Below are 25,889 nucleotides of genomic sequence, written 5' to 3'. Positions count from 1 at the left end.
TTTTCTGATTTCAGCTGGGCTCATTCATGTATCTGTGGTCAGCTAGTGGGTCAGCTGGGGGCTGGCTGGTCTAGGGTGTCCTTCACTGGTAAACCTTGTCTGTCTTCCAAGTGGTATCTTATCTTCCAGCAGGCCAGCCTGGGCTTTTTCACACAGTTACTGGGCAGAGAGAGAGAGAGAGAGAGTGGACATGCATGAGGCTTCTTGAGGCTTTGGCCCAGAATTGGCACAATGTCACACTTCTGCCACCTTTTATTGATAAAAAAAATCACAAGGCCAGCTGGGCCTCAGCAGGTGGAGAAATAGATTGGATTGCACCTCTTGATAGGAGGATTTGATTTGCTAAAATTTTGTTTAAATTTTTTTTCACTCATGCACATGCGGGATATTGGTCTATCTTTCCTTTCTTGTGTAATGTCTTTGTCTGGTTTTGGAATCAAGGCAATGCTGGCCTCACAGAATGAGTTGGGGTGTCCCCTTCTCTTCAATTTCCTGAAACAGTTTGTTTAGAATTGGTATTATTCTTCCTTAAGTGTTTGGCAGAATTCACCCATGAAGCCATCTAGAGTTTCCTCTATGAGAAGAGACTCCAGGCCCTGGATAAACCTTTTTTTTCTCCTTTTATTGCCAGATTTTAAAGAAAAGTCTAGCTTCATTTTTTACTTGTTATTAGCCCTTTAGCTCCTTGAAATCTGGCTTCTTTAGTCATTCATTCAACACATATTCACTGAGCACCATCTATAAGGAACACGTGTTCTAAGTGCTGCGAATACTGTCCTGCAAAAACATGCCCGGCACCTGACATTGTAGCAGGCAGATATGTAATATCCAAGTAAACAACTACAAGGCAACATCCGGCCCTGAGAGATGCTACAGGAAGAAAAATAAAGGGCTTTAGTTCACTTCCCTAAAATTGTGGTTGCCAAGTCGGCCAATGAGCTAATTCTCCCTCCTTGTCCCATTTTTCTAGTCTTTTCTCTCTTGGCTTCTGGGTCCCACCATGTGCTCTTGGTTGCCCTACCACTTCTGTACCCACTCCTCCGTCTCCCTCCCTGGCCTTCTCTCTTCCATCCTTTCTTCTCCTTTAATGCTTTCTCCCTGAGCAGGAGTTCTCATCTACTAGCGGCTTTGTCTGCCACTTGTGTACCCATGACACCAGGATTCCTGGTTCTAGCCTGTTTTCTCCTGAGTGACAGTCCTGACTATATTTCCAACTACCTGAACACATTTCTACCATGTCACCAATTTCTAAAACCAAATGAACTGTTTCCCTCATCCTTCAAACATGCTACTTCTGCTCCCCGTCCCAGTGCAGATCATGGCACTAGAATCATGTGCCCCGTTCCCCAGCCCATCATCAAGTCCTGTTGCTTCTGCTTCTGGAAGCTCTCTCGGCTCCCTCCCTTCTGTCCACCCCTCTGTTCCCACCTCATTTGAGACCCTCATCATTTCTCAACAGGGCTGCTCCAACAGCTTCCCCACATTTGCCTCCTGCTACTCCATCGTTCTGACTGTGGAATGGTTTTCTTCTAGAAGCAGATCATGCCTTTTCTGCTTACAAAGCTTCCCCAGCCCCCTTGGCCTCCAGGATAACATTTGCTCTCCTTTGTGTGGTCTCCAAGGCCCTTAAGCTTCTTGATCAGTGGAGAGTCCTGGTCCATCTTGGGGCCCAGCCCGGCACATGCTCTCCTAAGTGTGCCACTCTGCACTGTGGGGCGTCCCGAACTCCTTGCCTGTGACACCCTCTCCCACCACTCCGCCCGTCCTTAGAGACCCAGCTCAGGTGTCGCTTCTTCCATGAAGATTCTGATGCTGCTCCCACCCCAACACAGGGCCAATCACACCACAAGTGTCTCCCATCGTGTGCCATCATATCATGTCCGTCCGTTTACACACCCTTGCCCTTTAGGGACCCGGCAGTCCCAGGGCACACCGAGCATGCCTTACTCATGCCCAGTACATAGCAGGTGCTCAGTAAATGCTAGGTGAATAACTGCTTCATTTTTAAAGAACGGGCAATGGGACAGTGATCGGAAGGCTGGGATTAGAGCCCTGGCTCTGCCACCTGCAAATTGGATGATGTGAACAAACTCCTTAACTTTGATTTCTCACCCACAAAGTGGATCATAGTGCTTGCCTGTCCTTCTGACAGGACTGTCCCCTCACTGACAGGTATCTACCCTGCGTGCAGCGGTGGGAAGAGCCATCAGCCTGGAGGACTTGGGGATGACCTGTGTTCTCTGCTTCCCTTGTCCCCAGTGTGCTTTGCAAAGCATGTTCCCAGGATGTGGGACCTGAAGGAATAACTTAGCAGTGGCCACCATCTGAAGCTATGTGTGTGGGCCTAGGACTTTGGCTAGATCTCTGATCAGCTCTTAAAGTAAGAGGACCCCAAAAGAGAAGGGAAATTCACATTTAAGTGGGCTACATAATGGTTTCTCTGGTGCCAGGCTGCTTGGGTTCAGATGCCAGCTCCAGCTTTTACTAGCTGTGTGACATTGGGGAAGTTGTCTAACCTCTCTGGGTCTTATTTTCTTTACCTGGAAAACAAGGCTGCTGGACACGGTGGCTCATGCCTGTAATCCCAGCACTTTGGGAGGCCGAGGCAGGCAGATCACATGAGGTCAGGAGTTCAACACCAGCCTGGCCAACATGGTGACACTCCGTCTCTACTAAAAATACAAAAATTAGCCGGGCATGGTGGCAGGTGCCTGTAATCCCAGGTACTCGGGAGGCTGAGGCAGGAGAATTGCTTGAACCTGGAAGATGGAGGTTACAGTGAGCTGAGATCGCACCATGGCACTGTAGCCTGGGCAACACAGCTAGACTCTGTCTCAAAAAAATAAAAATAAAGCAAAGCTAACTTAAAAACCTTCATCAGAGTGTTTTGGTGAGTAATGAATAAATTAATCCGGGCAAAAGAGCTTGGAACAGTGCCTGGGACACACTAGACAACTAATGTTGGCTATCATTATTGTTGAAATTGTGGTTGTTATTATTCCAAGAGATTGGAAGACCCAGGGCTGCACAGACAGAATGATCCTCAGTGGCTTCTGCCCTGGGGCACTGCCAAATTCCAGTGTCCCGCCTGTTGCCATTTCCGGAGAGAGCCAAATGCTGACTTTGTGCCCAGAGCTCCAGCCACAGTGAGCATGGAGCTGGGCGGCCCAGGGTAAATGGGCTTCCTCCTTCCCCATGGCATCTCAGACGCCTGAATATTCCTGGCTGGCTGGTGTCCAGATACTAGGGCAGGAGGCTGGGCTGACCTCTGCCTTCCTGAAAACAGAGGCCAAAGCCACCGTCCCCTCGGAGTGCTCTGGGCAGTGGGAGGGGCCTGGGTTCTGGCCAGCCTGAGGCTGAACCACCGGCCCCGGAGCAGGCCTGGGAGTCCTTGCAGGGTGGCCTGGGTGACTGCTCACCAGCCCGGCCCTCCCCAGGGTTCTGGGCCAGAGCCTACCTGGCTGTTGGAGCAGGAGCTGTGGGTGGAACACTTCTGAGTTGGGAGATTGCCTCGGACCTCCAGACGCCAAACATCTCAGGTCTGTATTGAAAGGTTCCACACCTCGGGATTGTCCTCTTGCCTACAGTTCCTGGAAAAGGCTCCAACTCAGACTGGGAATCGGCTGTGGTTTAAATAGTAGGAAGAACTCCCGAGGGTGGGAATGGAGTTGGGCGGACGGAGCGGTCATCTTAACAGCACGTTCTCCCTCCGCGGGAAGCCAGCTGGGCTCTGTGACTCTTGTTCCCTGGCACGTAAGGGAGTATGTGCCAAAGTGACTTCCTTTGGCAACAGCAAGCAGGGGATGGGGCTCACGGGTGGATATTCGTGGTTATTATGAAGAAAAGGACAGGAGTGGACCCTTACCCTGTCCGTGGGCAGATCCCACAGACTTTTATTTATCCACGAGACCCTCATGGTGACTTTCCACGAGCAACAGCAAACCAAATGTTGCTTCTGGAAGAGGGAGGGCCAGTGAGCCTCCAGAAGGTTGTTTGTGTTTCTCCACACCCAGAGCTAGACGTGCGACACACACATACACACATGCGCGTGCACACACACACACACACTTTAAGCAAACATTGGACTAAGGCATAGCAGGACGGCACCTCTACTTAGGAAACAGCGAGGAGGTGTCAATTCTCTTTGTTACCTGGGGTCAAGATGGACATTTCTGGGAGCACTATCCTTATTCCCGTCAAACTGTAGAACTTGCAACTCCAGCTGGGCACCGTGGCTCATGCCTGTGATCCCAGCACTTTGGGAGGCCAAAGTGGGAGGATGGCTTGAGGCCAGGAGTTTCAGACCAGCCTGGGCAACACAGCAAGTCTCCATTTCTACAAAAAATAAAATTAGGCGGGCATGGTGGTGCACAGCTGTAGTCCCAGCTACTGGGGAGGCTGAGGCAGGAGGATCGCTTGAGCCCAAGAGTTCGAGGTTGCCGTGAGCAATGTTTGAGCCACTGCACTCCAGCCTGGGCAACAGAGAGAGATCCTGTTTAAAAAAAAAACAAACAGAAAAAAACTTGAAACTCACTGAGCCACAAATGTTCCGCTTTGTGTGCAGAATTTCCATAACGCCACCCACAGTTCCCAGTGTCTCACCCCTTTCTCCTCCCTCTTGTTCCTCCTCCACAGCCCCACTCTCTCCAGTTCTGATGCCCGGAGGTTTCTTGTTTTTGCTTGAAAAACCCATTTGCTGTTCTTCTACCCTGTTTATGGGTTCTTTTTCCTTTAAAAAGAAATTTAAGTCTGAAGTTGTAATTTCCTGTTTCTATATTATTTTATGTGATTATTTTTATGGGTATTTCACAGAATCGGGAGTATTCAGGCCTTGAATCTGAAGACAGCTCACCATGGTACCTACAATGCATCGAATCAAGGTTGGGGCATCCAGGCCATTTAGTGTATTCAGCGTGATCCACCTCACCGATTTTCTGGATACCCAGAAAAAGTGATTCATTTAGAAATTAATTTCGAAAACAGAATTGAACCCATTCTACCACATGTGCTTAGTTCCTTTTAGATATCAAGGAAAAACTTTATCCATAATCCAAACCAGTCTCAAAGTTAGATCAAAAAAGACAGCAAACGCTTCAGCTTGGCCAGTGAGATAACAGGATGAAAAATGCAGCCAACCCTATGCAGCCTAAAGAATGGGTTTTTTTTTGTTTGTTTTCTGGTTTTTTTTTGAGATGGAGTCTCACTCTGTCACCCAGGCTGGAGTGCAGTGGTGGGATCTCAGCTCAATGCAACCTCCACCTCCCGGATTCAGGCGATTCTCATGCCTCAGCCTCCCGAGTAGCTGGGATGATAGGCACCTGCCGCCACGCCTGGATAATATTTGTATTTTTAGTAGAGATAGGGTTTCGCCATGTTGGCCAGGCTGGTCTCGAACTCCTGGCCTCAAGCGATCTGCCCACCTCGGCCTCCCAAAGTGCTGGGATTATAGCCATGAGCCACTGCACCCAGCCTAAAGCATGGTTCTTATCGAGGCCCTCTCTTAATTAGCCCAGTCATTCCTCAACCTTAGCGAATGGGCCAGTGCAGAGAGAGGTTACCGTCACAGATTCCCCCTGCCTGGTATAAAGCTCAGTGGACACAAAGATGATTTGATACTGCCTTGTGCCCTCTCTGCTGATCTTAATTAGGCTGCTGCGTGGTTTTCACCAGGCCCTAAGCATGTGAGTGGAAAGAGAGTCGTAGAAAAATGCCCTGTATTTGGACCTGGAAAACTAGTGAGTTCCAGTCCTGTGAATTTTGGCAAATCACCCACAGCCATTAGGACCCTCGGTTTCTCATCTGTAAAATGGGGATAATGATACCTTGCTCTGCCAGCATCATAAGGTTGACATGAAAATCCCGTGCAGGATGTGCTGTGTAAGCTGAAGCTTGACCTTTAATCATGAGGAGCCTCGTTTTCATGTGGCATGACCCCTATGGGCACCCTTTCCCCAGGGATCTGCCTTATCGCCTACTTATCTTGGGGTTATGTTGAACCCCTGTGTCCTGCCCACAGTTAGAAGTGAATTTGCTATCTTCCCTGAAAAGTGCCACACATGGATTGTTTGTCCTACTTGTCCTGTGACAGCAGCAGTTGCTGAGGCCCCTCCTGGCAGGCAGCAGGGAAAGGCAGTCAAGAGAGAGACTGGCTGGAGAATGTACACTGCAAAGAATCAGGCCAACCACAGGCTTGTAACCAAAACCATATATTTGTTGCATTTGGGGTTCTGCAACAGAAGACTTGAAATGATTAAAAAAAAAAATTGGGCCGGGCGTGGTGGCTCACACCTGTAATCCCAGTACTTTGGGAGGCTGAGGCGGGTGGATCACAAGCTCAGGAGATCGAGACCATCCTGGCTAACATGGTGAAACCCTGTCTCTACTAAAAATACAAAAAATTAGTTGGGTGAGGTGGCGAGCGCCTGTAGTCGCAGCTACTTGGGAGGCTGAGGTGGGAGAATGGCGTGAACCCGGGAGGCAGAGCTTGCAGTGAGCTGAGATCGCACCACTGCACTCCAGCCTGGGCAACAGAGAAAGACTCCATCTCAAAAAAAAAAAAAAAAAAAGAGAGAGAGAGACTGGCTGGAGAATGTACACTGCAAAGAATCAGGCCAACCACAGGCTTGTAACCAAAACCATACATTTGTTGCATTTGGGGTTCTGCAACAGAAGACTTGAAATGATTTAAAAAAAAAAAATTGGGCCAGGCGCGGTGGCTCATGCCTGTAATCCCAGCACTTTGGGAGGCCGAGGCGGGTGGATCACGAGGTCAGGAGATCAAGACCATTCTGGCTAACACGCTGAAACCCCGTCTCTACTAAAAATACAAAAAATTAGCCGGGAGTGGTGACGGTCGCCTGTAGTCCCAGCTACTGGGGAGGCTGAGGCAGGAGAATGGTGTGAACCCGGAAGGCGGAGCTTGCAGTGAGCCGAGATCACACCACTGCACTCCAGCCTGGGTGACAGAGCGAGACTCTGTGTCAAAAAAAAAAAAAAAAAAAATTGGAAGGAACTGAAGCAATATGGAAAATAGATGGAACCACAGAGAGGAAGGAAGGAAAGGTGGAAGGAAGAAAAGAAGGAAGGAAACTAGAAATGCTAGGGGAAAAGGAGTTTTTAAAGGAAAAGTGCAATCATAGTACACTATTTGGCTCTGTAGAGTACACTATTTATATAGCAATCATGTAAATGACAATTGTTGATCTAAATGTAGACTGTATTGAGACGATGGAAGAAGGGAGATGGGAGGGCAAATAATGGTGAAAAAGAGAAACTTTTCCCTAAGCAGGAAGTTAATAAGTTAACCAAGAAATAGAAGTGCATGAATATTGTTTGGAAATATGGAGACAGGAAGTAGAGTAGAAACAGCTGAAAAGATTAAAAGTGATTGCTTTGGCCAGGTGTGGTGGCTCATGCCTGTAATCCCAGCACTTTGGGAGGCTAAGGCGGGCGGATCACCTGAGATTGGGAGTTCAAGACCAGCCTGACCGACATGGAGAAACCCCATCTCTACTAAAAATATAGAATTAGCCAGGCGTGGTGGCACATGCCTGTAATCCCAGCTACTCGGGGGGCTGAGGCATGAGAATTGCTTGGACTTGGGAGGCAGAGGTTGTGGTGAGCTGAGATCGCTCCATTGCACTCCAGCCTGGGAAAAAAAACAACCAAAACTCCATCTCAAAAAAATAAAAATAAAAGTGACTGCTTCCAGGTTGTAGGACAGGGGTACGACAGAAGACTGTTTTTCAGCATATGCCTTTTGATGTTATTATCTTCTTTAAAAAATCATCATTTTATGTAGATCAAAACATTTTTAAAAGAGAAGTTCTGCAAATCTTAGGACTTTGATTTCTACACAGAAACTTGAACATTTCATCTAGTGCAGTCTCCTACCTTCAGGTGGGTAAATGCCCAAACTCAGGTGGCCTTTTAGAATGTTCTGCTTGGCCCCTGAAGAAATTGAAGAAGGAAAAAAGCAGTTTGTATTCCACAGCGAAAGTTATGCTTCAAACTGGCAGAGGCTTTTGGGGAACATCATTGAGTCTTGAAAGATTGTCTTGGGCCTTCTGAGGAGTCTCCCACTGAGATACGATGATTAGAGTAGTAGCCAGGAGACCCTGGTCTAGTCCTGACCTTGTTCCTGCTTTGCTGTGAGATGGAGCAAGTCTTGGCCCTCCTTGGTTTCTGTTAATACCTCTGGACAATAGGGCTTTGAGTTTTCCGAGGGCCTTTACAGCTCTACATTTCTAGAACTAGACAACGATAGCAAATAGCTGTCAGAGGGGGAGAGACAATAAACAACTGAACGAATAAGACGCTTTCAGACCATGCAATCCTCCAAAGAAAATAAACTAGAGGGATGGGCTAGATTATGCTGGAGGGGGCGTCGTTACTTTACATGGTATGCTCAGGGGTGCTTTTCTGGGGAGGTGATGTTTGAATTAAGACCTAGACAATGCCAGAGAGCCAGCTGAGGGTGAAATGGAGAGACCGCTCCAGGGAACCATGTTCAGGGGAACCAAGACAAGACTAGTTCCCCTAAAGCAGCAGAGCACTGAAGCCTGCAGGCACAAGGGCGGGCATAGGGGTTGGGGTGTGGTGGGGGAAGGAGATGGATCCGTGTTTACTATTACATTTTTCGAAGGGAAAATAACTTTTTGTGAATGGCAAGGATTAATTCCGATGCCACCTTGGGCTTGGTGGACCAGCCTTCATCCAACACACAGCCCTGGGAACTGTTTGTTCTTTCGTATCATCAGAGAGGGCAGAATGCAACATGCGTGTATGTAGTGGCAAGGAGACAGCACCACTTGGAAAAGCCCTGGGGAAGCTGGTCTCTGGGGACCAGAATTATATTTCTTGGGGGCAACTTATGTCAGGAGCCAAAGACATAACATCAAGTCTTCTCCACCCACTCACATAAATGCTTAAGAGTTGGTGCAGTGCTTGGTCGGGCATGGTGGCTCACGCCTGTAATCCTAGCGCTCTGGGAGGCCAAGGCTGGTGGATCACCTGAGGTTAGGAGTTCGAGACCAGCCTGGCCAACATAGTGAAACTGTATCTTTACTAAAAATACAAAAATTAGCTGGGCATGGTGGTGCATGCCTGTAATCCCAGCTACTCAGGAGGCTGAGGCAGGAGAATCGCTTGAACTCGGGAGGTGGAGGTTGCAGTGAGCCAATATCACGTCACTGCACTCCAGCCTGGGTGACAGATTGAGACTCTGTCTCAAAAAAAGAAAGAAAGAAAGAAAAAGGTTTTGATACTGTCTGAAGACCCTCTGAAGATCAGGGCTGACACAGTATGAACAGTGTCCAGTATACATGGCAGCAAATTAAATTGATTAAATCACAAGTAAAATAAATGCACATACTCTTTGATTCAACGCCTTCACTGTTAGGAATCTATCTTTAAATATATTAATGCAAGGTGTGCAAAGAAATAAGTGGAAGGTTGCTCGTTTGCAGTGCCGTATGGAGCCACAGAAAGTCTGGAAACGACCTAAACGGCTACCAATAGGGAACTAGTTAAGTAAATTGTGGTGCAGCCGCACAACAAAACACCAGGCAGCCATTCAAGGAATGAGGTGGATTCGTAGGCACAGGGAAAGAATGTTCTCTGAGGGATATTATTAGAAAAGCTAGGTTGGAGGATGGGGCTTAGACTTGTGGCCAAAGGAGCTTGCTGGAGCTCCCAGCTCCACACTCTTGTCCCCTACTAGCCTTCGGCCCCTCCAGCCAAAGAAAGTTGACTGGGGCTCGGTGGGAGCAGCTGTGCCCAGGACAAGGTGCCGGGAAGGGCAAAGCACCGTACCGGGGCCTGAATAAATGCACTCCACCAGGGCCTGAATAAATGCACTCCACCAATCCAGAAAGCGGACAGTGGCGCTTCCTCCAATCAGGTGTGAAGAGATGAGTGAGGGGCGGGACAAGAGGCAGGGAGTGTTACTCTGGTACAGCTCCCGCCACACGGAAACGTGGAGTGAAGAATAAGTGTTCTCCCAATAAATATCTCTGGAAGGAGGCACAGGAAACTGAGAAGCGTGGTTGCCTCTAAGAGGGCAGTGGATGACTGGCGTCGGGAATAGTGGCGCAGAAGGGAGACTTATTTTGGTATAGAGATGCAGGAGTAAAGGGTTATTTTTATTACCTCTTAAACATTCGGGGGATTTCCGCTATTTCTGAATAACTTCCTCCAAAGCCTCGGGTGAAGTCACCAGCAATGTCCTGGGTTCACAAGTCCTAAAATTGAGCTACCCCATTTTGGTTTTTACTGGAGATCTGAATTCCAGACGTCATAGGAGACCTTTACTTCTCTGTTATTTTTCGGAGTGCCTAATGGTTGAAACCAACCTCTAGCTGCCATTTCACTTACACTGTACTAGAAACCTTACTTGACTTCTCGTAAAAACGTATCCCTTTCTCTGTAGAAGCTTGTTCCTGATGTCTGAAATGTCCAATTGAAACCATTCCCAGAGCTTAAAGCAGTATCTCCCAGACATCAGCATTTGACAACCACCCTGAGGATTTCTACTGACGCTGAGGACCACCTGTCCTTTTACTTACGTAACATTTTCCCTAAACTGTTCACTTTTAAAGCTTCAATAACTTGGTTTTAAAATACTTTATATCACTACTATAAGTGGTGTTTCTTCCTTATAAAAAGAAAGAACGTTAAAAATAAATACAATAAACTCAGAATGATGTTATTAAATTCTAGCTACAAATACATTTTAACCAAAGATCTGCTTTCTCTTTTTGTCAAAAAGAAATTAGCAAGTATTGGAGACTGACTAGCACCAAACTGGGTCTTTTCCTTGGTGAACTCAGTAGGATTGGCATAGGAACTTTTTCACCATGTGGTTCAATGTTGCTTAATGCCCTATCAATGCACTATCCAAAATCATGCCTTATAACATTTTAATTCCATCCTTTGGGAAAGAATGGGTTAAAACCTTTTTTCTTTTTAATTATTATTTTCTAGAAAGTTTTAGTTACATGTCCATATGCACTTGTGTCATCCTAGCTGGACAGCATATGAAGCCATTATCACCCTGGAGTTAATGGCCCTGGTGAAGTTGGCATTTGGGCATTCCTGCTGATGTTAAAGTAACAGGGCATTAAGCATGGTACATGAGCCCTTTTTCCCCCCAGGGTCAGAAATGCATCTATTAAAAAAAAAAAAAGGAATGCATCATTTTGGAGGCAGCAGCATATGATGGCAGCTAAGAATGACGCAGGCCTAAACAAAGGGGAATTTGTCCTTCTTGAAAGAATTAGAAGAATCTCTAAGCTGGTTCATTGGGTCCTTCTAATTGGTGATGCACAGAATCACAGCCAGGACCTCTCAGACTGAGTTCTGCAGCCATACAGCTCCTGGCTCATTGTTAATGCGTCTTAGGTCTCAAGGGGTGGACCCTGTATGAGCCCATGAGCCTTGATCCATTCCGTGGGGGGATAATGGGGGTGAGAATGAGCATGGTTGGAGAGGAGAGCTGGCAGTGAAAAGGTGGAGGGTTTGTGCAGTCAGTGCATGTCCACTAGAGGAGGGGGAATAGTTGGTACCAGAAAAAGGCCTTTTAAAATGATCCTATTTCACACTGGGGATGGTGGCTCACATCTCTGTAATCCCAGCACTTTGGGAGACTGAGGCAGGCAGCTCACATGAGGTCAAGGGTTTGAGACCAGCCTGGCCAACACAGTGAAACTCCATCTCTACTAAAAATGCAAAAATTAGCCAGGCGTAGTAGCACGTGCCTGTAGTCCCAGCTACTGGGGAGGCTGAGGCAGGAGAATCGCTTGAACCTGGGAGGCAGAGGTTGCAGTGAGCCGAGATTGTGCCACTGCACTCCAGCCTGGGCAACAGAGCAAGACTCTGTCTCAAAAACAAACAAACAAAAATCCTATTTCAGAAATATCAGTGAATGCTTAAACTCTGAGTGAAAGTTTCATGAGAGAGGATCTTTACATTATCTCAAAATACCTTCCCAGACATGCCGCAACATGGATGGACCTTTGAAACACTATGCTAAATGAAAGAAGACAGACACAAAAGGCGACACTACTGTATGATTCCAACGATGTGAAATATCTAAAATAGACAAATCCATAGAAACAGAAAGTAAATTATTTGTTGCTGGGGGTTAGGGGGAAGGGAGAATAGGGAATAACTGCTTAGTGAGTACAGAATTTACTTTGGGGGTGATGAAACGTTCTAGAACTGGATAGTCATGATGGATATACAATATTGGGAATGTAATGTGTCTCATTTACACTAATAGTAAATTGTATGTGTATTTTATCAAATATCACTTCTACAATTTTTTTTTTTTTTTTTTTGAGATGGAATCTGTCTCTGTCACCCAGGCTGGAGTGCAGTGGCGTGATCTCGGCTCAGTGCAACCTCTGCTTTCTGGGTTCAAGTGATTCTCCTGCCTCAGCCTCCTGAGTACCTGGAATTACAGGTGCCCACCACCACGCCCGGCTTATTTTTGTATTTTTAGTAGAGACAGGGTTTCACTATGTTGGCCAGGCTGGTCTCAAACTCCTGACCTCAGGTGATCCACCCACCTCCGCCTCCCAAAGTGCCGGGATTACAAGCATGAGGCACTGTGCCCAGCCTTACAAAGTATTTTTTAATGACAAAGGGGAAATGTACAGTGAAAGAATCTGGCAGAACACAACCCGGTGATCAAAGTTAGCATCACCAATGATGGGACAAACTGGCATACTACACCTCCTGGTGGGATCCACTGAGGACACATGGCTCATATGCCATTCCAGCTTAAAAAATATAATCTGGATTGAATCATCAGGGAACATCGAACACAAATTTGAGGGACATTCTACAAAATAAGTGATCAATATTCTTAAATAATATCAATGTTATGAAAAACGAAGACAGGCCTGAGGAAGTGTCCCAGATTAAAGGGAACTAAAGAGACCTGAAACTAAAATGCAGTGTATCATCTTGGATTGGATCCTGGGGCAGGAAAAAGAAAGCCATATAGAACATTATTGGGATAATTGGGGAAATTTGACTATGGACTGTAAATATGATAGTTACATTGTATCACGTTAAATTTCTCTATTGTGATCATCATGGTGTGGTTATGTAAGAAAATGTCCAACCAGGCGTGGTGGCTCAAGCCTGTAATCCCAGCACTTTGGGAGGCCGAGGCAGGCAGATCACCTGAGGTCAGGAGTTTGAGACCAGCCTGGCCAACATAGTGAAACCCCGTCTCTACTAAAAATACAAAAATTAGCTGGGCGTGGTGGCACGTGCCTGTAGTCCTAGCTACTCAGGAGGCTGAGGCAGGAGAATCACTTGAACTTGGGAGGCAGAGGATGCAGTGAGCTGAGATTGCACCACTGTACTCCAGCCTGGGCGACAGAGCGAGACTCTGTCTCAAAAAGGAAAAAAAAGAAAAGAAAAGAAAGAAAATGTCCTTGTTTTTCAGAAATACACACTAAAGCACTTAGTTGTATGGTTTAGGCAACTTACTCTCAAGTGGTTCAGAAAAAGAGAGAGAGTGTGTGTGTGTGTGTGTGTGTGTGTGTATGTGTGTGCATTAATCCATTTAAAACTGGGGCTACAATATCATCCCAGTGAACAGGTCTGATTTGCACTGTACTTCAAAACATGAAACTACAAATTAATTTTTTTCCAAAAAATGTAGTAACTATCTGGTCACAAATTATTGGAATAAAAGAAGAATGAACCAAGTGTTGATATTAGGAGGTTGCATCTTCCAACCAGATCATTTGATGTGACATCTTCCCTTGACATTTGAGTTTTGTTGACCAAGATGATGGTTATAAAATACTCAACGATTTTATCAATTTTTCCCAGTGTGACTTTTAATTGATAGTTAAAGCATTCTTTTGAATGCTTTTTCCTCATTTATTGGGAACTTGTCCAGCTCAGACAAGTCCTCATGTATTCATGCCCTCAGTGGCTTTTCATCTGATCTCCCATGACATTTTTATCAACTTTGGACAATTGTAGTTCTGTTGTAAGACTTCCAGTTTATCTTTGCAGTTGCTTCCTCTTGCATGTCACTCAAACTGTCCTGCCAAAGTAAAGCATTACCCTGAAATCTCAGTGGTTTAACATCCAGAGGCTTATTAATTCCCCAATCATAATATCTGTCCAAGGTGTGAGGCTTCAACCTACTATGGCTGCACCATCCCCAGCTACCTCCTTAGGGAGAGGGAGCATGGAGAACTCATACCTGCTCTCTTCTGCATCAGCCCAGAAATGGCCATGTCATGCAGTTCCGGCTCATTGGTTAGAATTAGTCACGAGTACCTGCTCTCTTCTTCATCAGCCCGGAAATGGGCATGTCATGCAGTTCTGGCCTATTAGTCACGAGTTCCCCACCTAGCTGCAAGGGAGTCCGGGAAATACAGTCTTCCTGTGTGATCAGAGAGGGGAAAATGAAATGGCAGCTGTCTGCCACATGTTGTATTTTTTTGGGGTCCAGTGTTGTTCAAATGGGAATATATATTAAGAAGAATGGTGTATGAGTGGGTATTTATTTTATTTTATTTTATTTTTATTTTTATTTCTTTGAGATGGGGTCTTGCTGTGTCACCCAGGCTAGCGTGCAGTGGTGAGGTCATGGTTTATTGCAGCCTCCACGTCCTGGGCTCAAGCAGTCCTTCTGCCTTAGTTACCAGGTAGCTGGGACCACAGGCACATGCCACAACACTAGGCTAGTTTTTCAAATGTTTTGTAGAGATGGAGTTCTGCTCTGTTGCCCAAGCTGGTCTCAAACTCCTGGGCTTAATTAACATCCTCTTGCCTTGGCCTCCCAAAGTGGTGAGATTACAGGCATGAGCCACCCTGCCCAGCTGGGGGTTAATTTTATAAATGGTCAGATCATTAGGAAATATTTCTGTATTGCGATCACTTTTGCTTTGTTATGAAGTAGGGGCTCTGATCAGGAAACCTCAGACAATGAGCTTCTGGGCATGGGGAATCAGGAACAGCATCTTAGCATACACAGAGCCACTCCTTCCTGCCCAAGAAGCGTGATGCTTTTCTGAATTAGGGCTTCTAATGAGTCCTCACCCTCCTCCTTCACAAGGAATATTTGGCGTCTGGATGCAACAGCAGACAGCCCCTCTCAGGCCAGACTTTTGTCCAGTAAAGTCTCCAGGCACGTAAAGATGGGGAGCACTGTTTTTGCTTTTCTAAGACCCCATGAAATGTTGCCTTTTGTTTTTAACAGACAGAGCCTTGCTTTGTTGCCCAGGCTGGAGTCTAGTGGCGCAATTATGGCTCACTGCGTCCTCAACCTCCCAGCCTCAAGCAATCTTCCTGCCTCAGCCTCCTAAGTAGCTGGGACTGCAGGTATGACTACCACGCCCAGCTAATTTTCTTTTATTGTTTTTAGAGACAATGTCTTACTATGTTGCCCGGGCTGGTCTCAATCTCTTGGGCTCAAGCGATCTTCCCGCCTTCTCCCAAAGTTCCAGGATTATAGGCGTGAGCCACCACGCCCAGCTAAAAGGTGTTTATTTTTTGTTGTAATTTTGTTTTGTCATTGACAGATTTTGAATTTCTCTTTCTTACCCTCTTCAGCACATCCCACTCTGGGCTTTAAACGTGACCCCTCACCTCGCCTCGTCCTGCCCTGTGAAAATGTTGGTGCTTCTTGCTTTCATCATCGCCTTCCACATCACCTCTGCAGCCTTGCTGTTCGTTGCCACCATCGACAATGTAAGTTTCCTTTCCTGCCACTCATGCAGAACCCTGGGTCCTGGAGTCAATAGAAGTGGGTTGTATTGGTCTGTTCTCGTACTGCTAATAAAGGCATACCAGAGACTGGGTAATTTATAAGGAAAATGAGGTCTAATGGACTCACAATTCCACGTGTCTGGGAGGCCTCTGCAGAAGGCAAAGGAGGAGCAAAGCCATGTCTTACATGGCGGCAGGCAAAGAGAGCGTGTGCAGGGGAACTGCCCTTTATAAAACCGTCAGATCTCGTGAGACTTACTCACTACCACAAGAACAGTACGGGATACACTCGCCCCCATGATTCAGTTACCTCCCACCAGGTCCCTCCCATGACGTGGGAATTATGGGAACTACAATTTGAGATTTGGGTGGGGACACAGCCAAACCATATCACAGGTTGAGAATCCTGCCAAGGTTCTCAACGTTGAACCTGCCAAGGTTCAACCACGATTCAGGGTTGTCCTCCCTGCGAGGCACACCCATCTTCTGACCCAAGGGCTGAGGACTCTTGGCCTAAATGTGAAGGTTCAGGCCGTCCCATGTTCAGGTTTTGGTGGCAGGTCCTGGCAGGCAGGAACGTTTGTCCTCCCATCCGTGATTCTTTCATAGAGCCTGGCTCTAGGAAGCCCTTTGAGGATGTTGTGTGACTTCAGCATTCCTCTAGATGAGAGTTCTCAACCTTGCCACTATTGTCATTTTGGGCTGGCTAATCCTTTGTTATGGGGGCCTCCCTGTGCATTGTAGGAAGTTCAGCAACGTGTCTGGCCTTATCTGCTAGATGCAGTAGCACCCCCACCCCTGGTTATGACAATCCAAAATATCTTCAGACATTGTCAAATGTCCCATGGAGAACAAAATCACTCTCTGTTGAGGACCGCTGCCCTAGATCTTCCAGATGACCCATCCCAGGTGGCCTCTGCCCCCAACCCCTGACACCTTGTTATCAACCAGGGTACCTTGCTGCTAGCCCACCTGGCCATGTCCTCCCCAGCAGAGCTCATGCATGGAACTTTCCAGACTCTACCTATGCCTCTATGAAAAATTTAATGTTTTCCTTTAGTATCCAGCTTGCAGCCGTATGGCAGGAGTGTATTGGATAAATAACCTCTTGGCATAGATTAATATCCCTCCAAGCAGGGAATGACACCAGGGAAGCTTCTTAACAGCCTATACACTGTTCCAAAGACCTGGCTTCCATCCTGCTCATTTTACACTGCAGAGATAATTAAAGGCAGAAACATCGCTCAGAAAGCCAAAAAGTACACCATACGAGTGGTCACCAACTCTGCCTACATATACGGCTCCTGTTGATATATCATCATGACAATAATAACATAAACGATAACACCTGTCACTTAGCGATCACTATGGCCCTTTTATGCATGTCATCTCATGTGATCCCCACCCCAACTGTACCAGGTAGGGCACCAACATCTCCTTGCACTGGGTTACAGGTGAAGGAACTGAGCCTCAGGGCCATTCGGGCACTTGGCAGAGTTTAGAGTGCAGTAAGCAGCAGAGCCAGGATTTGAGCCATTCCAGAGGCTCCTGGTCCTAGAGCCTGTCAGGGGAGATGAGCACAGTAATCGCATTTGGGTTCTGGAGCTTCTTGCTGAGCTGCTGTGAGTGGCCTGGGCAGGGACCACATTGATGCTATGGATTATAGCAGTGGTCCCCAACCTTTTTGGCACCAGGGACCAGTTTCATGGAAGACAATTTTTCTACAGATTGGGGAGGGGGCATTGCAGGGGGATGGTTTCAGAATGATTCAAGTGCATTACATTTATTGTACACTTTATTATTATTACATTGTAATATATAATGAAATAATTATACAACTCGTCATAATGTGGAATCGGTGGGAGCCCTGAGCTTGTTGTTCTGGACTAGATGGTCCCATCTGGAGGTGATGGGAGACAGTGACAGATCATCAGGCATTAGTCTCATAAGGAGCGTGCAGTCTAGGTCCCTGGCATGCACAATTCACAATAAGGTTGACACTCTTGTAAGAATCTAATGCCCCTGGTGACCTGACAGGAGGCAGAGCTCAGGCAGTAATGTGAGTGATGGGGAGCAGCTGTAAATACAGATGAAGCTACCTTCACTGGCTGCTCACCTCCTGCTGCGTGGCCTGGTTCCTAACAGGCCACAGACAGGTACCAGTCCATGGCCCATGGGTTGGGGAACCCTGGATTATAGTATTTGGACCCACCATTCCAGGAGCTCACTGTGAAATAAATGGGACCAAATGTTCTTTTAGAATCTCCTTTTTCTGTTTCTTCCCATCTAGTCCTTTGGGATCCTGAAAAGGTCCCAGACTTAGTGAAAAGGATAGACAGACATTAGGGGCAGGAAAACCATCAGCCTTAGTGAATCGTATCCAGCACCCCCAGGGCATGTATATTATCATGGCACATACTAAGAAGATGCAGATGGACTTTTTGTCCATCAGTGAGTCTGAGGCTGTTCATTATGTGTTTGGAATTGTGCTTGGCAACTGGGAAATAAAAGGAAGGCCGTCTTGGGCAGTGGGGGAAGGGCAGCAGCCACCAAAGCACAGAGGGAAATGAATGCTTTTGGCTGAAGACAGGAGAATCTTGTCTGGTCATCCCATCCATTGCAGTGTTTGTTTGTTTGTTTGTGACAGGGTCTTTCTCTGTCACCCAGGCTGGAGTGTAATGTTGCGATCACGGCTCACTGCAGCCTCTACTGCCCAGGCTCAAGCGATCCTTCCACCTCAGACCCCTGAGTAGCTGGGACTACAGTCGCGCAACACCATGCCTGACTAATTTTTTGTATTTTTTTGTAGAGATGGGTTGCCCCGGCTGGTCTCAAACTCCTGGGCTCAAGCAATCCTCCCACCTCGGCCTCCCAAAGTGCTGAAATTATAGGCATGAGCCAGCGTGCCCAGCCCTGACTGCTATTATTTCCACCAACTCAGCCTCATCTTTTCTCCCATACTCTCTGAGGGCCTGGACCACCTCTTATCCTTTGGGAGAAAGTAGCAAGGCATCACCTGGAGCCGGTTGGAAATGTAGAATCCCGGCCAGGGGCGGTGGCTCATGCCTGTAATCCCAGCACTTTGGGAGGCCAAGGCAGGTGGATCACCTGAGGTCAGACGTTCGAGACTAGCCCGACCAACATGGCGAAACCCTGTCTCTACTAAAAATACAAAAATTAGCCAGGTATGGTGGTGCATGCCCCTAAATCCCAGCTACTCATGAGACTGAGGCAGGAGAATTGCTTGAACCCAGTATGGGAGAGTTGCAGTGAGCCGAGATCATGCATCGCACTCCAGCCTGGGCAACAAGAATGAAACTCCATCTCAAAAAAAACAAAAAAAGAAAAAAAAAAGAAATGTAGAATCCCAGCTGGGTGCAGTGGCTCATGCTTGTAATCCCAGCACTGTGGGAGGCTGAGGTGGGCGGATCACCTGAGGTCAGGAGTTCAAGACTAGCCTGACAACATAGTAAACCCTGACTCTACAAAAAATACAAAACTTAGGCATGGTGATGTGCACCTGTAGTCCCAGATACTCAGGAGGCTGAGGTGGGAGGATTGCTCGAGCCCAAGAGATGGAGGCTGCAGTGAGCCAAGACTGTGCCACTGCCCTCCAGCCTGGATGACACAGCAAGACCCTGTCTCAAAAAAATAAATAAATAGAAAAGAAAGAAATGTAGAATCCCAGTCCACCCCAGACCTCCTTAGTCAGTCTGCATTAGAATAAGCTCCCCAGGCAATTCTCACATGCGCTGCAGTTTGAGAATCCCAGAAGCCCACCATGCCTTATGCCTAATTAGCAGTCAGTGTTTGCATCATGAACGGACAGCCTTTCTCTCTATTTCCGTTTTGTGTTACAGGCCTGGTGGGTAGGAGATGAGTTTTTTGCAGATGTCTGGAGAGTATGTACCAACAACACGAATTGTACAGTAATCAATGACAGCTTTCAAGGTAAGTGTGAATGAAGGAAGCTGACTGAGAAGCACTGAGGGAGGAAGGAACGGTCAGGAGTGGGGCTTCGGGTTCCCTGACTCCGTACCCTCTCCTCCACTCGCTGCATACTCCGGTGGGCCTGGCCGCGTTTGCTCAGTGTGTGCTGGAGCGGAGGACAGCACAAGCTGGAGATGCCAGGGCTGTGGAGAAGCCAGAGGCTGGAGGGAGACCAACTCCAGCTAAGTTGGACCTCATGCCTTCTCTTCTCTGTCTCTTGGCACAGCCGAGTTTCCTGTTCTCATCCTTTCTCCAGCTTAAACTCTCATCTAGAATTTTCTCTTCCCTTTTTTTTTAATCCAAGCCTCGCCTCTAAATGGGCTCAGAGACCATAATTTACTCTCCAGTCACTTTTCCCCGTCCAGCAGTAAGAAATCCGAGATCTGGCAGGGCGCAGTGGCTCATGCCTATAATCCCAGCACTTTGGGAGGCAGAGGCGGATGGATCACTTGAGGTCAGGAGTTTGAGACCAGCCTGGTCAATATGGTGAAACCCCATCTCTACTGAAAATACAAAAATTAGCTGGGCATGGTGGTGCACGCCTGTAATCCCAGCTACTGAGGAGGCTGAAGCAAGAGAATTGCTTGAACCCAGGAGGCGGAGGTTGCGGTGAGCCGAGATCACGCCACTGCACTCCACCCTGGGTGACAGAGTAAGACCCTGTCTCAAAAACAAACAAACAAAAATCCGAGATCTGGCTTCCGTTCCTAGACAAGCTGTGTAGCCTTGCATTGGGCAGGTCAATTTCAACATCTTCAGCCGTAGAACAGAAGTAATAACGATGCCTTTGCAGTGCCTGCCCACCTCTTCAATGAGCTAAAATACATGAAAAGGCTTTGAAATACAGAAAATCCCATTCAAAAACTGCTGACCACTGTTTTTCATTATGAAGTGAACGGTTCTGTTTTTCCTCATAGAACTGATGAAATAGATATTTTGGGATCCCAGTTGCCTGATAAAATACAGTATACCCGGTTAAATTAGAGATTTCAGATAAACAATAAGTACTTTTTTTTAGTATCACTATGGCCCAAATATTAATATAACATGGGACATACTTATGCTAAAAAATATTTGGTTTTGGTGGTGGTTGGGGGAGGGTTTAGTTTTTTGGTTTTTGTTTGTTTGTTTTTTGAGACAGGGTCTCACTCTGTCACCCAGGCTGGAGTGCAGTGGTGCAATCACGACTCACTGCAGCCTTGACCTCCCGGGCTCAAATGATCCTCCCATCTCAGCCTCTCAAGTAGCTGGGACTACAGGCACTCACCACCATGCCCAGCTAATTTTTGTAATTTTTGTAGAGATGGAGTTTCACCATGTTGCCCAGGCTGGTCTCGAACTCCTGGGCTGAAGAGATCTGCCCACCTGAGCCTAAAGGAGGAGCAGGAGCCACCGTGCCTCTCCTAAAAATTATTTGTTGTCTATTGGATATTCATTTACTGGGCATCCTGTCTTTGTGTTTGTTTTGGTTTGTTTGCCAAATCTGACAATCCTATTAGGGAGCAAAGGAGCCTACTCCCTGGGTCCCAGATTCTCACCACGCTCAATAACAATATCCACATTCATCATAAAAGCAGCAAAAATACCAGTAGAAGGCACCATTTACTTAAAGTTGACTGTGAGGCATGGGTCTAAGTCCTTTACATAGGTGATTTCATAGCCCCATCAGGCAGGGACCATAGGCCCCATTTTAAGATGGGGAAACTGAGGCACAGAGCAGTTAAGTTACCCAAGGCCACATAGCCAGGAGCGAATGATGGCAGCAGGATTCCAGTCTAGATGTGACCAACTCTAAAGCCGGTGCCCTTAACCACGGAACACCATCGGTGCTCCCTTCCATCTCGTCTGTTACTCTGTCATGCTAACCTCTGGCCCTGGGAACAGCCCTCCTTCCCTGTGCTCTGCAAGCCCCAGCTGGCGCCAGTGTGCAAGGCCAGCTGGGAGGGCTTGTTGTGCTCTGTGGTTGTTTTTCTGAATCCTCCACATGGGATTATTCACTTATTTTTCTTTAAAACAGGGGTTGGCGAACCACTGGCCAAATTCAGTCCAAGACCTGTTTTTGTTTGGCCCGGGAGCTAAGAACAGTTTTTACATTTTTAAAAGTTGTTTACACACACACACACACACACACACACCCCTAAAAACAAAACAAAAAGAACATTCGACAAGAGACCATATGGTTCACAAAACCTAAAATATTCACTGTCTGTCCCTCTACTGAAAAAGTTTGCCAACTTTTTTTACTTTAAAAAGTTTACTTTTAAAATAGCCCACTTTTCTGTACATAAATCTACTGTATTTATTTAGTAGAGACAGGGTCTTGCTATGTTGCCCGGGCTGTTTTTTCATGGCTGGCTTCAAGTGATCCTCCCACATTGGCCTCCCAAAGTGCTGGGATTTATAGGCATGAGCCTCTGCACTCGCCCATAAATCTATTTTCTTTTTTTTTTTTTTATTTGAATCAGGGTCTCGCTTTGTCACTCTGGTTGGAGTGCAGTGGTGCAATCACGGCTCACTGTAACCTCTGCCCCCCAGGTTCAAGTGATCCTCCCACCTCAGCCTCCCCAGTAGCTGGGACTACAAGTGTGTGCCACCACACCTGGCTAATTTTTGTATTTTCTGTAGAGACAGGGTTTCACCATGTTGCCCATGCTGGTCTTGAACTCCTGAGCTCAAGCGATTCTCCCGCTTCACCTGCTTTGGCCTCCCAAACCATAAGTCTATGTTAAAGAGAACGCCGCGTCCCTCCCATGAGTGATAAACTAGTATCACTTGCTATAAAAGAAGGAAAGCTTTCTGAAAATACTAGACTGAAAGCCCAATGATGTTATCAAAGTCTGGGCAGACACACTTCCCACCTGAAGCCTCTAAGCCTGTTTCTGGTCCTTTTCATGTTAAAAAACAAACAACCCCAAACACCCAGATATTAGTGGGTGTTTTTAAAGCGCAAAAGCAGCTGCTGGAGAACTCCTCCTTGAGGTCCTTAGACAAATCTATTTATTTATTTTTATTTATTTATTTTTTTGAGGCAGAGTCTTGCTCTGTCACCCAGGCTGGAATGCAGTGGCACCATCTCTGCTCGCTGCAGCCCTCACCTTCTGGGTTCAAGCCATCCTCCTGCCTCAGTCTCCCGAGTAGCTGGGATTACAGGTGTGTGCCACCACGCCCAGCTAATTTTTGTATTTTTAGTAGAGACAGGGTTTTGCTATATTGGCCAGGCTGGTCTCAAACTCCTGACCTCAGGTGATCCACCTGCCTCTGCCTCCCAAAGTGCTGGGATTACAGGGGTGAGTCACCGTGCCCAGCCCTTAAAGGAATTTAAACTGAGCAAAGTGAGCATCCCTCTCATTCAGTGAATTTTTGTTGTTTCCCGTCCTCATTGGGTTCCACATACACCCATCTCAGGGGCTGTCTTGCAGGCACATCCTGCACCCCCTCCCAGCTTTGAGAAACCCTGTTCTAGGAACATGTATTCATCCTTTCCCCCAAAGGCATGTTTTCCCCATTTGCCCCATCATGGGTCACTTGTTGCTGAAAATACAGATTCCTGGTGCCCACTCCAGGACAATGGTGGCAGAATTTCCAGGAGGAGAGGCCTAAGAATCTGTATTTTTAATAAGCAATCCCAGGTAATCCCTGGGATTGGGCAGATTTGGGAAGTACTGCTGTAAGCCTGAGGGTCACCACTGGGGCTCCATGTTGGAATTCCCTCGGTGGCTTTACGAAGCCCACGTGCCTGCTCTCAATGCCCGACATTCTGATTTATTTCATCTCAGTAGAGCCTGCTGGGTTTTCTTTTCTTTTTCTTTTTTTTTAATGGAGTTATAATTTACAAACAAGGAAACGCAGGCTTCTTAAGGGCTCCGTTTGGTGGGTTTTGACGATTGTATAAACATCCATGTAACCACCATCCAAAAGAAGACAGAGAACATTGCCAACTCTCCAGAAAGTTCCTCTGGCCCCCTTCCACACAGTTGCCACAGCTTTCTGCCCCGAGGGCAACCACTTCTGACTTCTGTCACTATAACTCACTTCCACCTGTTCCTGGGCCTCATAGGAATGGGGTCATGTGGTTTGTGTCATAGTGGGGGAGCCGGTCTGACTCCTTTCACTCCCCATAAGGAATTGGGGGAAAGGCTAGATGCTTTCCAAGTAACCATAATGTGTAGCCAGAATGGATTAAATCCACAGCTCTAGATGTTTCATTAAGTACTTACCAATTATGTTCACTCCAGTGAGTTTTCAGGCAAAACTGCAAAATTGAAGGAAAAAAAAAAGAAAGAAAAAGAAAAGGAAGGTGTGTCCTTAGATTTTCTGTGCAGCGTGGACGCTGTCCCCTCACCTTATCTTTCAGCCTCATCCTGGTGGTAACATTCAGCATTCAGCTCTTACACAGGACTCCCACCTTGCCTGCACTCTCCAAACCCCCTTACGTAGATGAGTTTACTCTCCCTTCCCAGCCCGATGAGGGAGGAGCTATTAGTACCCATTTTAGAGTTCAAGACCAGCGTGAGCAACATAGCGAGACTCCATCCCTAGAAAAATTTTTTAAAAATTAGCCAGACATGCCTGGAGTCCCAGCTACACAGGAGGCTGAGGCAGGAGGATCACTTGAGCCCAAGAGTTCAAAGCTGCAGTGAGCTATGGTTGAGCCACTGCACTGCAGCCCGGATGTCAGAGTGAGACCCTTTCTCAAAAAATATATATATATCCCCATTTTACAGGTGAGGAAACTGAGGCCCACGAAGGTAACCCATGTGCAGGACGCCTTCCCTACGCCACATAGCTTTCTACACATAGCTTCACTGTGACCTGCCCCTGTGTGACACCCTCCACCCTAGGCCTCCCTTCTCCACTGAAACTTCTCTGTACTGAGCCCCAAACCTTCATACCCCAGTCTCTGTTAAGGCTGACCTGAAAAGAAAGGAGCTTTCCTCCTCTTTGTAAGTAGTGACTGTGAAGATCAGCCTCCGATACCTACAGGCTACTATGGAGTCCACAGAGCACTTCACAAGGTCACAGTCCCGTGAGCCCTGAGTCCATGAGAATCCCTCTCTAAAATGTAGACCCCCAGGACCCCATCCTGATTTCTGGAGTCAGAATCTACCACGTTGGAACCTGAGATTTGTACTTCAAAAGATTCCCCTGTCCATGAGCCAAGCATTTGGGATCTGTGACCCAGACCAGGAAGAATGCAGAGCAGGTGGTTCTTGCCTCATCTTCCAGATAAGGGGGCCGAGGATTGTCCGGTCAAATGGACACTGGAGGTGAAGGGCAGGGGGTCTGGAAGACTCCTTGGCTGCCCTTGTGCTCAGACCGTGTAGACGACCGCCTGAACCCCTGCCTGTTTGCCTCCTGTCACCCCTACTCTGGAGCTGCCACGGTCACTGTGCACCCCGCAGTGCCGGCTGGCCAAGGTCCTCAGTCCTGCGCCCCCACCCTTTTCCCGCAGAGTACTCCACGCTGCAGGCGGTCCAGGCCACCATGATCCTCTCCACCATTCTCTGCTGCATCGCCTTCTTCATCTTCGTGCTCCAGCTCTTCCGCCTGAAACAGGGAGAGAGGTTTGTCCTAACCTCCATCATCCAGCTAATGTCATGTAAGTACATCAATGGGCTTCCTTAACAAGGGGCTTTCTGGAATAAGCAGTCCCTTCCCAGCCGCCAGGAGGGAAGACAGGAGGAGGGAGGATTTGGAAAGGAGAAATTGGCAGCCATGCGGTGCTGTGTGCCGGGGTGTGTGTGTGTGTGTGTGTGTGTTTGTGTGTGGGCGCATGCATGCTGTACCTCAGTGGGACGTTTTATATTCGGGAGTTTGGATTGAGTTGGGAGTCCAGGGAAGGCATCCTGGAGACATGAAGCCAGAGGATCTGGAGAGTGAGTAGGAGTCGCTGTCGACAGTGTTCTATCTCAGTACAGAGAGGAGGGAACAGTGTCCTGGGTAGAGGGAACAGCATGACGGAAGCCCTGTGATGGGAGGGACGGAGAGCTGCCCAGTGGGGCTGGAGTGCAGTGGGAAGTGAACCAGCAGGGCAGGCAGGGCCATGCCCCATGGAGTCTTGCAGGCCATAGAAAGGATTTGGGGTCTTTGTTCTCAGCTGATGGGAAGCCATCAACAGGTTTCAAGCTGGTGGGTGACAGAGGTGCCCACGTTGC

The 25,889-nt window shown here is 47.4% G+C and overlaps 1 protein-coding gene across 2 annotated transcripts in view; it reads left to right on the top strand.

Annotated features, from left to right (window-relative positions):
* The window catches only part of EMP2 (epithelial membrane protein 2), a 48,021-nt gene that overhangs the window by 17,501 nt on the left and 4,631 nt on the right, over positions 1–25,889 (top strand). The window contains exons 1-4 of one of the 2 annotated variants that reach the window (XM_009250455.4): positions 3,145–3,539; positions 15,589–15,726; positions 19,605–19,695; positions 25,187–25,333. In XM_009250455.4, coding sequence (XP_009248730.1) covers positions 15,649–15,726; positions 19,605–19,695; positions 25,187–25,333 — 316 coding nt within the window. In that variant the 5' untranslated portion in view covers positions 3,145–3,539; positions 15,589–15,648. Of the gene's footprint in view, positions 1–3,144; positions 3,540–15,588; positions 15,727–19,604; positions 19,696–25,186; positions 25,334–25,889 lie in introns of those variants that run through there. The other variant, XM_002826112.5, reaches the window with a different exon arrangement.

The sequence above is a fragment of the Pongo abelii genome, chromosome 18 (genome assembly GCF_028885655.2).
Source record: "Pongo abelii isolate AG06213 chromosome 18, NHGRI_mPonAbe1-v2.0_pri, whole genome shotgun sequence".
NCBI lineage: Eukaryota > Metazoa > Chordata > Mammalia > Primates > Hominidae > Pongo > Pongo abelii.
The sequence above is the reverse complement of the archived record's forward strand: the minus strand, read 5'-3'. Positions and strand labels throughout refer to the sequence as shown.